Here is a 15,394-nt window from a genome sequence, read left to right on the forward strand (position 1 = left end):
GCAAACTTTAATCCAAAATAAGAGGGATTTAATAAACCGGAACGGAGGGAGTAGGACCATTGCGACTAGTATCTTACAACGGCCAACCAGTTTAGTGCTTTCTCACCGTTATTGTTGACCTGTGTTGTACCCCTTCTATAAACTAATAGAAGAGCTGATAAGTTCACAATACAACATACCTTTGAGATTGTGAACTATATGACCAGAATGCAATCGAGATACTATCCCCATCTTAAAGGTATGTTGTATTGTGAACTTGCCATTATTATCTACTCTCTTCGTTCCTAAATATTTGTTTTTCTAAAGATTTCAAATGGTCATCATATACGAATGTATATAGACATATTTTAGAATGTAGATTCACTCATTTTGCTCCGTATGTAGTCACCATTTGAAACCTCTAAAAAGACAAATATTTAGGAACAGAGGGAGTATTAAATTAGTAAGCTGACCATTGGTTCGTTTTCAATGCAAATATGTCATTTTGTCTTTGTTAGATTCATGGTAAGTTCCCCCGAGAAAAAAAAAGGAGAAAAACAGACTCATCGAAAGTGTGACAGCACTAGTATAATCCCTCTCGAGTGGATGCCACTAGAACTCTAGAAGTGCTGAAGTAAGCAACGAAGAAAAATGTTCACGTGTGGGCTTTGTCAATGATTCTCACCGTGGGTCTTTTCTGACAATGTATTCTCGCAGGTGGTCTACTGTGCAAGAAATTCGCACACAGCAGGTAGAGGAGTTGCCGTTGGTTATCTTCCAAATCAGCGACTAAAACAAGGAAGTTGATAAAGAACTGGTTGCTCTTTTCGCTTTCAATGCCCTGTCAATTCAACAAATCAAGGCCGTTTTACCGAATCAAAAGCGTTGGCAAGGAGTGACCCTCCTCCGATGGTTTGAGTGGACACAAGATCATAAACTTGATGCAGCACAGTCAATGCAGGGCACTTTTGTATGTAATACAAAGTCCTTGCCGCAAACCGACCTCTCCCATTTCTCTGCGCCTATATAAACCCTCCGTGCATCTCAGAGACGACCATCTCATCAACGATGACGAGCCTCTCTTCTTATGTCTTGCTTCTCATTTGCGTGGCCACACTGTACACCACCAATGCATCCCAAGAGGCAAGGCTGAGAGAGTTCATCTCCTCTAGGAGGGACATTGACAGCAGCACCGACACGTTTAGACCGCGTAGCATAGCCGAGAGGGGCGCTGGCAGCCTGGACACAGAGAGCTCTTGCCTCTGACCAGAGCTCTCTGAAGGCGGCCGACAAGATCACGGCGCTGCCCGGGCAGCCGGAGGGCGTCGATTTCGACCAGTTCGGCGGGTACGTGACCGTCGACGAGGAGAACGGCCGCGCCCTCTTCTACTACCTCGTCGAGTCGCCTTCCGGTGCTTCAGAGAAGCCACTCCTGCTCTGGCTCAACGGAGGTTAGAAGTTAGAACTATAAATCGGTAACTGAACATATCATGTATAAATTTCTCCATGACAGTGGTAACCCTGACACTTGCATACAAAGGGCCAGGGTGCTCGTCGCTGGGTACGGAGCAATGCAGGAACTGGGCCCGTTCCGTGTAACGGAAGACAACAAAACGCTCGGCAGAAACATGCACGCTTGGAACAACGGTAAACCTACGGGCGCCTTGTACAGACTAATAGTTACTTCCCCTTTAATTACATAAGAGAACTCAATTTGCTTGTGAAATATACTGGCAGCGGCTAACGTGATCTTCCTGGAGTCGCCGGCCGGTGTGGGATTCTCCTACTCCAACACGTCTTCAGACTACGACCTCAGTGGCGACGAGCGAACCGCCGACGACGCGTACGTCTTCCTGGTGAGATGGCTGGAGAGGTTCGCGGAGTACAAGGCCCGCGCCTTCTACATCTCCGGCGAGAGCTACGCCGGCCACTACGCGCCACAGCTCGCCGCCACCATCCTACTCCACAACACGTACAACAACAGAACCATAGTCAACCTTCAGGGCATCTTGGTACGTGAAATTTACAAGCTATACTGCTATAGTCATACTCGTATGAAACATGGTGAATGACCAAAGGTCTTCTGAATATTAAATGGGCTCTTTTCTGTCGAAGGTTGGCAACCCTTATCTCGACGACAAGAGGAACAATCAGGGCACCATTGACTTCTTCTGGACACATGGGGTGATGTCGGACGAGGTCTACGCCAACCTCACCGAGCACTGCGACTCTGCAGGTGAAGCATGCAGCGGCGCCTGGGACGCGTTCGACGCCGGCCAAATTGATGCGTACAACATCTACGCTCCCGTTTGCGTCGACGCGCCCGACGGAGCGTATCACCCCAGTGGCTACGTAAGGAAACAAATTCATTCTTAGTTGCTTGTGCAGTCAAAATTGAAACTGAAATTCTTAATTAGTTTCTCCCAAAATTGCATGCAGCTGCCTGGGTATGATCCGTGCAGCGATTATCCTACCATTGCCCATCTCAACGATCCAGCAGTGCAGGAGGCTTTCCACGCTAGGATGACAGAGTGGTCGCCATGCAAGTAATCCTTTGAACTGGGCACTGATTTAGCACACAAACGGTCAACAATTTTGCAATGTTTTTCACCCACACGTCCGGAAGTTAACCATGTGATTTGTGGTTGCAGAAACTTTTACGTGGAAAGATGCGCCGGTGACTATGCTCCCATCCATCAAATTCTTGATCGAGAACAAGCTTCCCGTGACTATGTGGATATTCAGGTAGTAACAGATTACCATCAGTTATTCTCAGACACCTGGAAAGTATTTACTGTTAGTAGTAAATAAACTTTGCTACATTTTTACAGTGGTGACTTCGACTCCGTGTGCCCTCTTCCGGCGACGAGGTACTCCATTCAAGACCTTGGACTTCCTGTGACCACTCCATGGCGCCCATGGGTGGCAAAGGAGGAGGTGAATCCCATCATCGAAACATTTCTCATCTACTACAATGTTTTGGTCACCTGAAACTGACGAATTCACTCACTGGTTAGGTGGCAGGGTATGTCCAACAGTACGCCGGAGGATTGACGTTTCTATCAGTGAGAGGTGCCGGTCATCTTGTTCCGTCCTTCCAGCCTGAGAGGGCGTTGATAATGTTGACTTCTTTCCTGAAAGGGATGCTCCCGCCTTACACACAGGACTAGTGAGTCATGTCAGGACAGTTGCTACGGCACCAAAATGGAAGGTTTATTTGCTTAATCTTACTATGATATGTACTTGTATCCGGTCAGAGTTGAAAATGGTCCTTGTCCTTTGAGTGGACGTGTATTTCTTGTTAAATGACTTCATGATACAACTTTGAATAATGAGATTGCTAAATTCGTGAGATCTCACGCGGAGATCCGTGCGAAATTGTCTTTTATACTTTTTCTTTCTTCTTTTTTTACATGTTTTGCCATTTGATTGAGACTTGGTTAAGTCTTAGTCGACCGTGATCTAGCCACACCCTTTGAATAAAGATAACTGCTACGGTTTGGTGGTTAGCTTTTAATGATTTTGTGAGGATCACGCAGATGTATTTATTTATTTTGTAAGGAAGAAACAAAGTTTAAGATCATAATTTTCATGTGGCTCGTGATGAGGAGCGAAGCCAAGACCGAGCTATGTCTGGAGCTAGCACAGAAGCTAAACAATATATTTTCATAATTTCTTTCTTTCTTTATTTTGTGTTTTAAAGATGCTTCATGTTTGGAAAATTAAGGCACCTTTAAAAATAAAGATCTTCATGTGGTTTGTACACAAGCAAGTGGTCTTTACTAAGAATAACTTGGCAAATCGTAATTGGGAGGGTAGTAAACGATTGTTGCTTCTGTGATGAGGATAAATCAATACAACATATTTTCCTTCACCAGTTAGAGAACTGGTTAGCCACAACTTTAATTGGTGGCGCGCCATTTTCAACCAACGCCACCACTATTTTTCTAAATAGTGGCGGCGTTGTGATATTTGGTACGACATTGCTACGACCTTAGTGTTGGCATTGTACTTTTTTTCACGTCATAGATGTTTTCTATTTTTTTTTCTATGGGCTACACTTTGTTATGGCGTGGCCTGTTAGGCCAGCGCCAGCACTAGTGTAATCTGCTATCTACCTCTCCCAATAAAAAAATCTAAGTCGTTCCTATCCACCACCCCATATTTTTCACTCCCCCTCTTGACCAGCGCCGTCGTCGCCGCCACCTCCGAACCTCACCGCTCGTCGCCGCCGCTACCTCCGGGCCTTGCCGGTTAGATCCCCTTCCTTTGTGCATCTTCTTTCCCACCCCTCGCGCCTCCCTCATCCGCAGACGTTATGGAATCCATGGATTAGGTTTCTTCCTGGTCAATATTAGCAGTGTAGAATACATGGATTGCTTAGTAGAACCGATTTAATAGTGTAGAATCCATGGATTGCTTTGTGTACAAATTTTGTAGTGTACAATCCATAATTATAAGAAATTTAGTAGTGTAATTTTTATTTGTGTGTAGAAATCCATACTTAGTTGAAATTTAGCAGTGTGTAGAATCCATGGATTGCTTACTAGTGTAGAATCCATACTAAAAAAAGAGTCCGATTTAGTAGTGTAGAATCCATGGATATGTTATTTTAATGTCAAAAATTCGCTTTATATGCTTTTGTCTACAATCATGTTAATGATTATATTATGTGTGCAATCCGATTTTAATAGTGAATTAAGTGCAGATTTTTTTTTGAGTGTACAATATTTTTTAGTTTAAAAACGATCCAATCATATATAGTCTTTTAGTGTTGAATCACCGATTAATATGCTTTTGTGTACAATCCGATCATATATTTGTAGCCTAATTAGCCATTAACTATCATCACTAATAGGAAAATGGCGCCACCGCCACCACCACCATGTCAACTGTGCAAGTCAAGGTGTGCCAACAGTCTTGCAACTGGCATGCTGTTTGGCATCTATTTTCAGTCGAGTTTTGTTCCTGCGGCGGTAACAAATTATATGCACCTTCTAACAGTCATTTATTTTGTTTCTACTACTGTTACCATTAATTCATTGTGTGCGTGTGTGTTTTGTTTTTTCTTACACAGATCGTCCCATGCAATGTGAGGTTGAAATTCAATGAGCTGACCGGAGACACTGTGACATTTGATGCTCCTAGAGGCCCCTACACTTTGGAGGTCAAGAAAGGACGAAAGATGTCCCGGATGAGAGGAGATGGATGGGATTGTTTCATCGCTCACATGCGTCTCACTGGGGTGAATTGACCAGCTTCTCCTTCATAGGACGAAAACCCATGCTGGTTGTCATCTATATATATCAACACGGAAGAAGATGATTAGGACCCTTGATGAAGCCCTTTATGCCTAAAGTATGAGGCTGGCCGAGGACGAGACAGGCAACCTCTGGTACATACTTCCACCACGTGATGACTACGTCGGGGTGCCATTCGTGGACTGTCTTACCATGACCAATGTTACCCGCCATGTCATGATATATTACTTAGTGTAGTAACTTGATGATATACTTAGTGTAGTAATTTGATGATATGCTTAGTGTAGAATCCGATGATATGCTTAGTGTAGTAATAGATGGAATACTTAGTAGTGTGGAATCCATCTTAGTAGAATCTGATTTAGTAGTGTAGAATCCATGGATTGCTTTGCGTAGAATTTTAGTTGTGTAAAAAAAATTTAGTGTAGAGAATTCATATTAGTACAAATTTAGTAGTGTAGAGAATTCATACTTAGTAGAAATTTAGTAGTGTAGATTTTTTTTAGTGTAGAAATCCATACTTGGTAGAAATTTAGTAGCGTGTAGAATCCATGGATTGCTTACTAGTGTAGAATCCATACTTAGTAGAGTCCGATTTAGTAATGTAGAATCTGATGATATATGTGGATTGATATGTTTGCGAGAGTATATATGTAATATGCGCGAGGCTACTTAATTGAATTTTGTTTCTTCAAAAAAATAATTCTAAAAGGCCATCTGTGAGGCAGGTTATGCTGGAATACGCCTTACCACAAGGGGCCCCGTCACCACCTGCGTACACAGTGGACACGAACAGTCGTACTGTCTTAAGCTTGGTGGGGGTGGAACAACTTCCTTGTTGGCAAGAATCTCCAGGTTGGATAGGCCGTCTTAGTCACTATCAGGAACACCAGACGCCATGACTTGATAATGATGATCGTCATCGATATCATTTAAAACAATGTGTGTGCATAGGTCATCGATGTTACTAAGTAAACTGCTTATATATTAGTTCGCCATGATGTATGCATGTTGACAATGACTATCTAGCTAGTGTTTGTGAGATTATGTTTATTTAACTCGTATTGTTATATATAACTACATTGCTCAGTGAGATGCAATGTTAACAATGACTACCTAGTAAACTTATTGCTAGTCTATTGTGTGTTGTTTTATATGTTGGCTCCAATATGAGGTGCAAAATGTTATATGGTGGTGCAATATTACTACTTTTGACTGCACGAAACGTTGGTGGCATGCATAGTATATTAGACGTCGCTACGAGAGAAATTATAGTGGTGGCGTTAACCACGTGGCATGCCATCAACATCTAAAACACTGCTGACGTGAGCTCCGACGCCATTACTATCTTTTACCAATGGCGCTATATTGGTGGCGTCGGCCTCCCACGCCAGCAATGCCCTTTTGCCACGGCATAGTTAGGCTTTTTCTGCACTAGCGCTCAAATGACCGCTAGTCAAGTTATTGTGGCGTATCATACATGTGTCCTTTAATGTCAGACCGCCTAATATGATTGCCATTTTATTTGGGACATGGCTAAACATAATAGAGTCTAAGACACTGGTGTATATTAGGCGGTTTATTAAATTTTCTGGAATGTGTCTTAGGCTCTATCACAAAAATTACGGTGTCTTAGGCTCTATCACAAAAACATACAAAACATCACAAAAATTACTTTTTCTGATAATGCTCACATTGCAATTTTCTGGAATTGCCATGGCAAAAATTACCATCAAAAAAATAGAATGAACAGTAGAACCAAAAATTATGAACAAAAAATTACCATGGCAGATTCATATCCAAATTTGACATGTTGTTTTAATTTAAATTTCGATGTGTTGTATGAGAGATTTGCCGTGTATGTAAAATGAGAAAATTGAAAAAAAGTTGACATGGTAGATGTATATTGAAATTTGGCATGGTGTTTTTTATAGAAAATGCCATGCTTTGTATGGAAATTGCCATGAAAAATAGAATGAACAGTGCAAACACAAATTATAAAGAAAGTTACCATGGTAGATCCATGTTAAAACTTGCCATGATATTTAACTAAAATTGTCATGTTTTGTATGAGAAATTTGCCATGAAAAAAAAATAGAATGAACACTAGGAACATGAATTATGAACAAAAAAATTCCATGGTAGATTCATGTTAAAATTTACCATGCTATTTTAATTTAAGTTTCCTTGTGTTGTATGAGAGATTTGCCATGTATGTAAAATACACGAAGTACCAAAGAATTCATGGAAGATGTATATTGAAATTTGCCATGGTGTTTCAATAAAAACTTCCAACGCATGGGGGAGCAACTCGCCGCCGGCATGGCCATCGCGCTGGACTTGGATGTGGGTGAGCAAGAGACGCTGCTTGACTCCTGCCGCTCCCCCATGACATCCGCCATGGCCACTGGTGGTACCGCCTCCACCAGGTGGAGTTAGAAGCCGCCTTCAAGGAGATCGACTAGGCGGCAGATGAAGTTCACTACAAGAACGAGGAAGAAGACCACGTCGCCAGCTCTGCCTCGACCGTGCCCCGCCGCCACGATGACAAAGGCAGCACGTCCACGGGCGCCGCCGGCAGCGAGGAAGCGTAGAACATGGGCGAACGGCAATGCTTGGGTCCCAGGAAGGCCACCACTCTTCCCTTCCCGTTGAAGTTGAGCTTGGCGCGTTCATCATCTTTGGCCGATTAGCCACTTGCAGGCTGCGGAGGCGGAGCTTCATTTTCGGGGCTCATGGCCGACCGTACATGAGAAACAGACGCCGGTGGTCGTTTAGATTAGGTTTAGAGTACGGTTTAGTTGAAATATGTCGAAATGTGATGAGTTTGCTCCGGTTTAGATGAAAAGCATCCGGTTTTACGTAAAAGATATTGAAGTATGAATGAATATCGTCCGGTTTGTTTAAATATGCATCAAAATTGTTCAGTTTCATTAAAAAAATGAAATATAATTGAACATTTGCGGCTACGGTTGGATGACCGGCTCCCGTATCAGTGTTTGTGAACTGGTCACATCGGTCCGCAAACAAATGTAGTGTTCGGTATAAAGGTCAGCGTTGGAAATGGCCTAAGATGTCTTATTAGGGCATGAGCAATGGGGGCAGCGGTAGCTGCCGCCCCGATGCATCCAGCTAGATATGGGAAAAAAATGATTTTTTCAACCACACATGACCAAAAGTTCATGTCTTTCATGCTATGGACCCTAATATCATCATCTTTGGTCTCACATTTTCTCATCTCTCCCCACTTTTTTTTGAGGGATCTCTCCCCACTTTTTCTGTCCAAGAAGTTGCCTTCTGCAGAAGATCCCCCGACATGTTTGGAGCATCAACAGAACCTAGCTGGACCATCCGAACCTGTGGGGCAGCACCCCTAGGGCTACCTGCTGGACATGCCCTTATATGACGATTTTCTTTTACTTTATTATATAAAACACGCAATGGTTCACGTATGATAGAAACTTGTACTGATTGCAAAAAAGAAAATAAAAAACTTGCACTACTGAGCAACTGTGTACGTATGCCAGCTTTTCTTCCGTTTTTTGTATGATGGACCAAATCATCCATTAGATCGCATCATTTTGCAAATCAGCACCATTCAAAGTGGGCATTGTACAAAATTCATACATGCATTGTCGTGCGCCGAGTAGTTTCACTGGTTTGCCCCCTGTACTAACTTCACTCTATCTCTTCTATCAATGAAATGATACACTGCTAAGCGTATTCACCAAAAAAAGTTTTGTTGGTTTTATGAGCCACAACAAATGATCAATTAATTCTCTCCCGCGGTACCAAAATCGGTTGGATAAACGTCGTACATATGGTACTTCTAATATACAACATTCGTCTTGCGCAACACTTTTCCATTGGTAAGTAGGGGAGAACAGCATAGAGTTGGGTTACAAGGGTAACACCTGGTGACGTACACACGGAAGGGCGTAGCGAGGAGTTACAAGAGCAGAACGGGTTGCTCAGCCCCACGAACTAAAACGTCCTAGGAGTATTAAGCTAGCAATGCCCTTCACTCCGGCCTTGGCCCAGGCGCTAGCTTCATCCTCCTCCTCCTTCTTCTTCTTCTTCTTCCTTTTTTTCCGCGAATAGCTAGCTTTATCCTTGATAGACTGCAACAGGAGCGCGGTGGAGGGCCGGGCGTTGTCCGAAGATACAGGCATACTGATGCGTCCAGATGGACCAGACAAGCATTTCGAAGTCTTTCGCGACACTGTTGTGGTGCTTGATACGACGAAGATTTTCACACCCATTACTAGAGGATCTTAGCAAATAACCAATCTGCATCAAAAATGTCGGTTTTGAGTTTACAGTACACAAGGAACGACTTGGACAAAAGAGATTATATTTCAGAAAATATATATTATAAACTTTTTTGTGGTAAATATATATTATAAACTAAAGTACATGTACCAAATTCCCATTTCATGTGGCTACCATGTGAGGAATCTATGTAGATGATGATGTATGGTCAGAGCTAAATGTCTTACAACGCAGGCCATTTCGAATTGCAGGGGAATCTGAGTATGAAACGCAAACTCGTACTCCGACAACGCACAACGTTATTGCTTCCCATGCGTAAATTAGCACCAACATAATTTTATTTTATAAGCTAAGGTAGTGCTGCGATCAAGCTTGGGTAATGGCACAATGTAAATTGGTAGCAGTACCCATGGATTAAGTAGGAGGATTCATAACATCCATACTGTAAGAGGATAATAAAACTTGTATTCAAGAGTTGGAGTACATCTTTGGGATGGAGGGAGTATGTTATGACCGACATATTAGGTGGGCTGTGGCCCAAGTTATCTTATCGTTATTAGGGGCTTAGCCCAGTTATCTTATCGGTATTAGGGTCGTTTGCTTAGGAGTCAAGTAAATCTCTCTATATAAGGAGAGGAGATGTATCAATCTAATCAAGCAAGAAGCAATCAGTATTTGCTCGGCTTCCCTTAGGGAGCCGGGAGACCTAACCCTAGCCGCCTCTTGGCGCCGCCGCCGCCTCTTCTCCACCACGCAAGGACGGCGCCCAGCCGCCGGCCGCCGCGCCCTTGACCTCGTCTTCCTCCATCTTTCCCCTACAATCTCCATCCTAGAACCAACAGAACCCTAGCTCCTAACACCTTGGTATCAGGTAGCTCAGTTCCGATCATGTCTTCGCCGCCGCCCATCCCGTCGCTTCCGCTGCCGACCGTCACCACCATGCCGCTGGCCTTCTCCACCGCGCCGCTGCCCTCCCCGTCCGTGCCGCTGGTCGCATTCTCCGGCGCCGCCACCACCCAGATGACGGCGCCCTCCACCGCACCATCGGCCGCCGTCTACTCCCCGGTGGAGATCACCGGGGTCCTCAACGATCTCGTCACCGCCGTCCAGGGGATACAACTATACCTAGCTGGCCCCTACGGGTCGCCGGCCGCCGTGACCGGGCCGGCCGCCCTGCCGTGGTATTCGGCACCCGCGGCGCCGACGGGGCCTCTACACCACCACTGGCCGCTTCAGCCGCCGCCCGCTGCCGCGCCCCAATGGTCGCAGTGGCTGGCGCCGGCCCTCGCTGCGTCACCCACGCCACCCGGGTCGTTGCCGCCACCGCCCTGGCAGCCCTGGCAGCCGCCGCACCCCGGGGCCACCGTGACGCTGGTCGGGCCGCTGCAGCTACAGCCAGCCCCCGCCACCGCCCCGATCTGGCCACAATGGCCGGCCACGGCCATCGCCGCACCCGCCACCTCCGCCGTTTCCAGGCAGCAGCAGCTGCCGCGGCCGGCGCCTCCGCCGCCCAGCACCGGGCTAACTACAACCGCGCCGGCGGGCGTGCCGATTCAGCAAGTGCAGTTCCCGCCCTCGCCATCCCAGCTTCCGGCCTGGTTGCCCGGGACGTCACCACCGCCAGTCTACACCATGGCCGTCGACCAGCTGGCGCCCTCCCTGTCGTACGACGGGCCCTCCGGCTCCGCGGGTTTCCACGCTGGCTTCGACGGGCCACCGCTTTCCTGCGGACCACCTGTGCACATCGGACCAATGCCATCCTCTTCGCTGCTCCGTACCGCCGAGCCGTACACTCATGGCGGTCATGCTCAGACACCGCCGCGCTTCGCCAAGCTCGCCTTCGCCACCTACGACGGCGCCGAGGACCCCCTCAACTGGCTCAACCAGTGCGAGCAGTTCTTCCGGGGGCAACGGACGCTCGCGTCGGACCGCACCTGGCTCGCCTCTTATCACCTCCGCGGCGCCGCACAGACGTGGTACTACGCCCTCGAGCAGGACGAGGGTGGCATGCCCTCATGGGAGCGTTTTCGCGAGTTCTGCCTCCTTCGCTTCGGACTACCGATACGTGGGAGCCGGCTGGCGGAGTTGGGCCGCCTTCCCTTCACCTCTACGGTGCAGGACTACATCGACCGCTTTCAGGCCCTGGCGTGCCACGCGTCCGCCGTGACGGCTCACCAGCGGGCCGAACTCTTCGTCGGCGGTCTGCCAGATCATATCCGCGTGGACGTCGAGCTGCAGGGACCCCAGGACCTCCAGACGGCCATGTACTACGCCCGCGCGTTCGAGCGCCGCGCGGTGGCCATCCAGCAGGCATCACCGTCCCGGGCCGCTGGGCCGCCACCCTGGCCGGATGTTTCCGAGCAGGGTCAGCCTGCTCAGGCTTCCGCAGCACACCTTGCCGTGACCGCGGCGCGCCCGTTCCGCCGGTTCACCTCGGCCGAGCTACTCGAGCGTCGCCGCCAAGGGTTGTGCTTCAACTACGACGAGACCTACATGCCCGGCCACGTCTGCCCCCGACTCTTCTACCTGGAGGCTGCAGACTACATTGAGGAGGACGCCGTCGCCGCCGGGCTCGGCGACCTGGCCGCCCCAGCTGTCGCGGAGGTGTTTGACGCTGGTTGATCACCTCGAGGAGTTCAGTAAGCGCTTCCCCGCCTTACAGCTCGAGGACGAGCTGTTTGTGCAGGCGGGGAGAAGTGTTATGACCGACATATTAGGTGGGCTGTGGCCCAAGTTGTCTTATCGTTATTAGGGGCTTAGCCCAGTTATCTTATCGGTATTAGGGTCGTTTGCTTAGGAGTCAAGTAAACCTCTCTATATAAGGAGAGGAGATGTATCAATCTAATCAAGCAAGAAGCAATCAGTATTTGCTCGGCTTCCCTTAGGGAGCCAGGAGACCTAACCCTAGCCGCCTCTTGCGCCGCCGCCGCCTCTTCTCCACCACGCAAGGACGGCGCCCAGCCGCCGGCCGCCGCGCCCTTGACCTCGTCTTCCTCCATCTTTCCCCTACAATCTCCGCCCTAGAACCAACAGAACCCTAGCTCCTAACAGAGTACATCTTTTTAAATGGCAAAGTAGTACGGTATCGGTTGGTATTAACAGATCAAATGGCATTCTCGGCAGTGGTCGACATGTCGTGGTCATCAACAAGTCCAACATTGTTCCCCACCAAAAATAGTTCAGAATTTTCACTCTTTCACGGGTAGATAGAGAGGATTGTGCTGGTTACTGTAGGGGCAATTTGAGAACACTCCGCTGCTTCCATATCAGTATTCCATAAAATGTACCAGAAGTGCAAATATACTACTCACAGTCACATATATTCCAATGCATCTGCACAATGGCCCGAATTTAATATGTGTATGAATATGACATGAGGATGAAGAAATTCATGGCCATGACATGCTTTCTTCTATACTGAAGTGGTACTCAGACATACCAGGGTCTCATGAATCTAATTAATAGCTTCATCAGGTGATACCAACAACCAAACCAGCATGTTACTGACATGATAGGCCTGATCTCACAATTTCGTATCTCCAATACATGTGTTCCAAAACAAGGGTGAAAAAGTTCACATCAGGATTCAGGAAAAGTATTCAGGAATTAAAAAGTTCATAATAAACCATGGTTTCTTTTCTACTGAATGATGGCATAAACATAACAGGATTCAGGAATCAAACTACCAGTTTCATCACAAGCTAGCAATGACCAAACCAGCATCTAGAAGACATACATCAGTGGACAACCAGCACACAGTTACCAATTTTCATAGCCCGTCCCTGGCTCATGCGAATCTGAAATTAGTCGGCACTTCCCCTCTGCAAGCAGCATCATAGTCTTCAGCGAGGTATGGTGCAGCTTCCGTGTGAGGGCATATGAACTTCTCCACGAACACCTTCTCGGTCGCCTTGACAATTGAAAAGTAACTCCATCCGAGATTTAGCATTCCATTTTCCTTAAGGAACTTCGTAACATAGTACCGAGGCCTCAGTCGACCCTCGAGGCTAAGACAGAGCATTACTGACCGAGGAGCAATGTACGCCGGTTCCAGCCCCACCTCAGAGATAAGGAACTCGGACATACGCAGGAGCGTGTCCTCAGACCTCGACAGCACCATTGGAGACCTACAGACAGCAATGCCCACCTCAGCATCGGACCACCTGAACGTCCTCTTCAAGTACGCCACTTCGGCGGCGATCTTCTCCTCGCCGCGGAACGCGACAGCCTGCATCGCTTTTCTGAACATCCCGGAGCCGCGGCGCACACCCAGACTTTCGGTACATGCCGCCATCGCCCGGACCTTCTCTGGTTTGATGCTAAGCAGCCTCGGAAGAGAGGTGCACAGCTTGGCAATATCACAAGCACCTAGCCCGCACTCCCGCAGGAATACGACGTTGGGCTCTACCACCTTGTCGATGTTGGATGACAGGAGGTAGGAGTTCTGCTTGAGAACGCGAAGGAGGTTCTCCGGGGATCTGAAGAGGGGCAGGTAGTAGTGCAGCCTGGAGACGACGGGTTTGCAGCGGAAGATAGTGCAGCCGAGCATAACGAGCTGAGCGATCTGAGAACGCGACATGCCCATGCCGGCGAGCCCCGCGACATTGGAGGTTAGTGTGTCCACTTTGGCGCAGAGCAACCGCGGGTCAGCGGCGACGAGGGCGGCGACGTCGGCGCTCGAGAGGCCGAGGCCGGCGAGGAGGGCGAGGACGGAGTCGGGCTTGGAGGGTGACTTGAGGCCGGAGAGTTTAAGGGAAGCCTTGAGGGCCTGGGGTCGGGTGAGGCCGCAGGTGGCGACGAGGTAGTCCTCGACGGCGAAGCCCGGATTTGCCGGAACGGGGGGCACCGGCTCTGTGGTTGAGAGGAGACGGCGGAGAGAGATGGGAGAGGCGGGGGGCGAATGGAGGAGATGGGTGAGGATGCAGCTGCGGAGACGGATCATGGCGGCCGCGACGGCGCGATCGCGGTGAGTGCCGGCGGCAGCGGTTATCTTCCCGGCGATGGGGGTGGGGAATGCTGATGAGTTTTTTTTTTTGAAGTTCGGAATGCTGATGAGTTGCAGGTGTGCGTCGTCTGCTGAGAAAAACGAAAGTCCAATAATTTTTCTCCACTATTATTAATTATTAAACAATTAAACAAAAAATTTCTTACATGCACCCTGTAATTAGCCCCACAACACCACACGACCCAGCCAACACCACACGATTAGTCCCACTAAACTTAATCTAACGGCTGGCCTTAATTTGATCTATTTTCTGTGTATACTTAGAACATCTCCAACAGGCGTCTAAAAAGAGCTCCGCGCATTAAAAATTTGTTTTTTGGGGCGTCCAACAGCTCCAGCAGATGCTGTAACGCTAAAATGTTTTGAGCGCGCGCTGAAAAACGCTATCGCGCAGCATATTTTGGGCTCCGGATTGGGCGCGCTTCACAAATTGCACTGTCTGCTTTTTGGGCGCGCGTCTTTGGGCGTCTGCTAAAGCAATGTTGGTCCCGACGCACTAAAAGTGCTAAAGTGGCACGCTATAACTTTTATTGGATGCGAGATTTTTGTGCGGCCGTTGAAGATGCTCTTAGTAATTTAAATTGACTGACCGTACTCCACCACAGAGGAAAATATGGAATTCCAGGACCCGCACCACCCTAATCACGTAACGGGAAAATAGGAAACTAATCGCCCGAGCACACGATGCCTTCCGCTGCCTATTGGGACGCGAGCGGCCGCCGCACGCACGAACCGCGGCTGATCTGCCTATCCCTCACCCACGCCCAATCTTCCCGGCGCAGACACCACTCTCCTCCACCTCCAACCTCCTGCTGGAGGCTGCCATCCTCAACCACGGGTTTAGCACTCCGTCTCTCTCCATCGCCAGGAGGCGTCG

At 48.0% G+C, this 15,394-nt stretch overlaps 1 protein-coding gene and 1 pseudogene across 1 annotated transcript; one reads left to right on the forward strand and one right to left on the reverse strand.

Moving 5' to 3' along the window:
- The first annotated feature begins 1,047 nt into the window (after positions 1–1,047).
- On the forward strand, positions 1,048–3,244 carry LOC125526869 (annotated as a pseudogene).
- A 9,357-nt stretch (positions 3,245–12,601) lies between these two features.
- Positions 12,602–14,568, reverse strand: LOC125526868 (transcription termination factor MTEF18, mitochondrial-like). Its single transcript, XM_048691484.1, has one exon. The coding sequence runs from the start codon at positions 14,452–14,454 to the stop codon at positions 13,300–13,302; it is 1,155 nt and encodes a 384-aa protein (XP_048547441.1). The 5' UTR covers positions 14,455–14,568; the 3' UTR covers positions 12,602–13,299.
- Positions 14,569–15,394: the final 826 nt, after the last annotated feature.

This window comes from Triticum urartu, unplaced genomic scaffold (genome assembly GCF_003073215.2).
Source record: "Triticum urartu cultivar G1812 unplaced genomic scaffold, Tu2.1 TuUngrouped_contig_211, whole genome shotgun sequence".
In the NCBI taxonomy this organism is placed as follows: Eukaryota; Viridiplantae; Streptophyta; class Magnoliopsida; order Poales; family Poaceae; genus Triticum; species Triticum urartu.

Coding starts and splice junctions, on each gene's coding strand:
- LOC125526868 (XM_048691484.1), bottom strand. CDS start 14,454: ATGATCCGTCTCCGCAGCTGCATCCTCACCCATCTCCTCCATTCGCCC.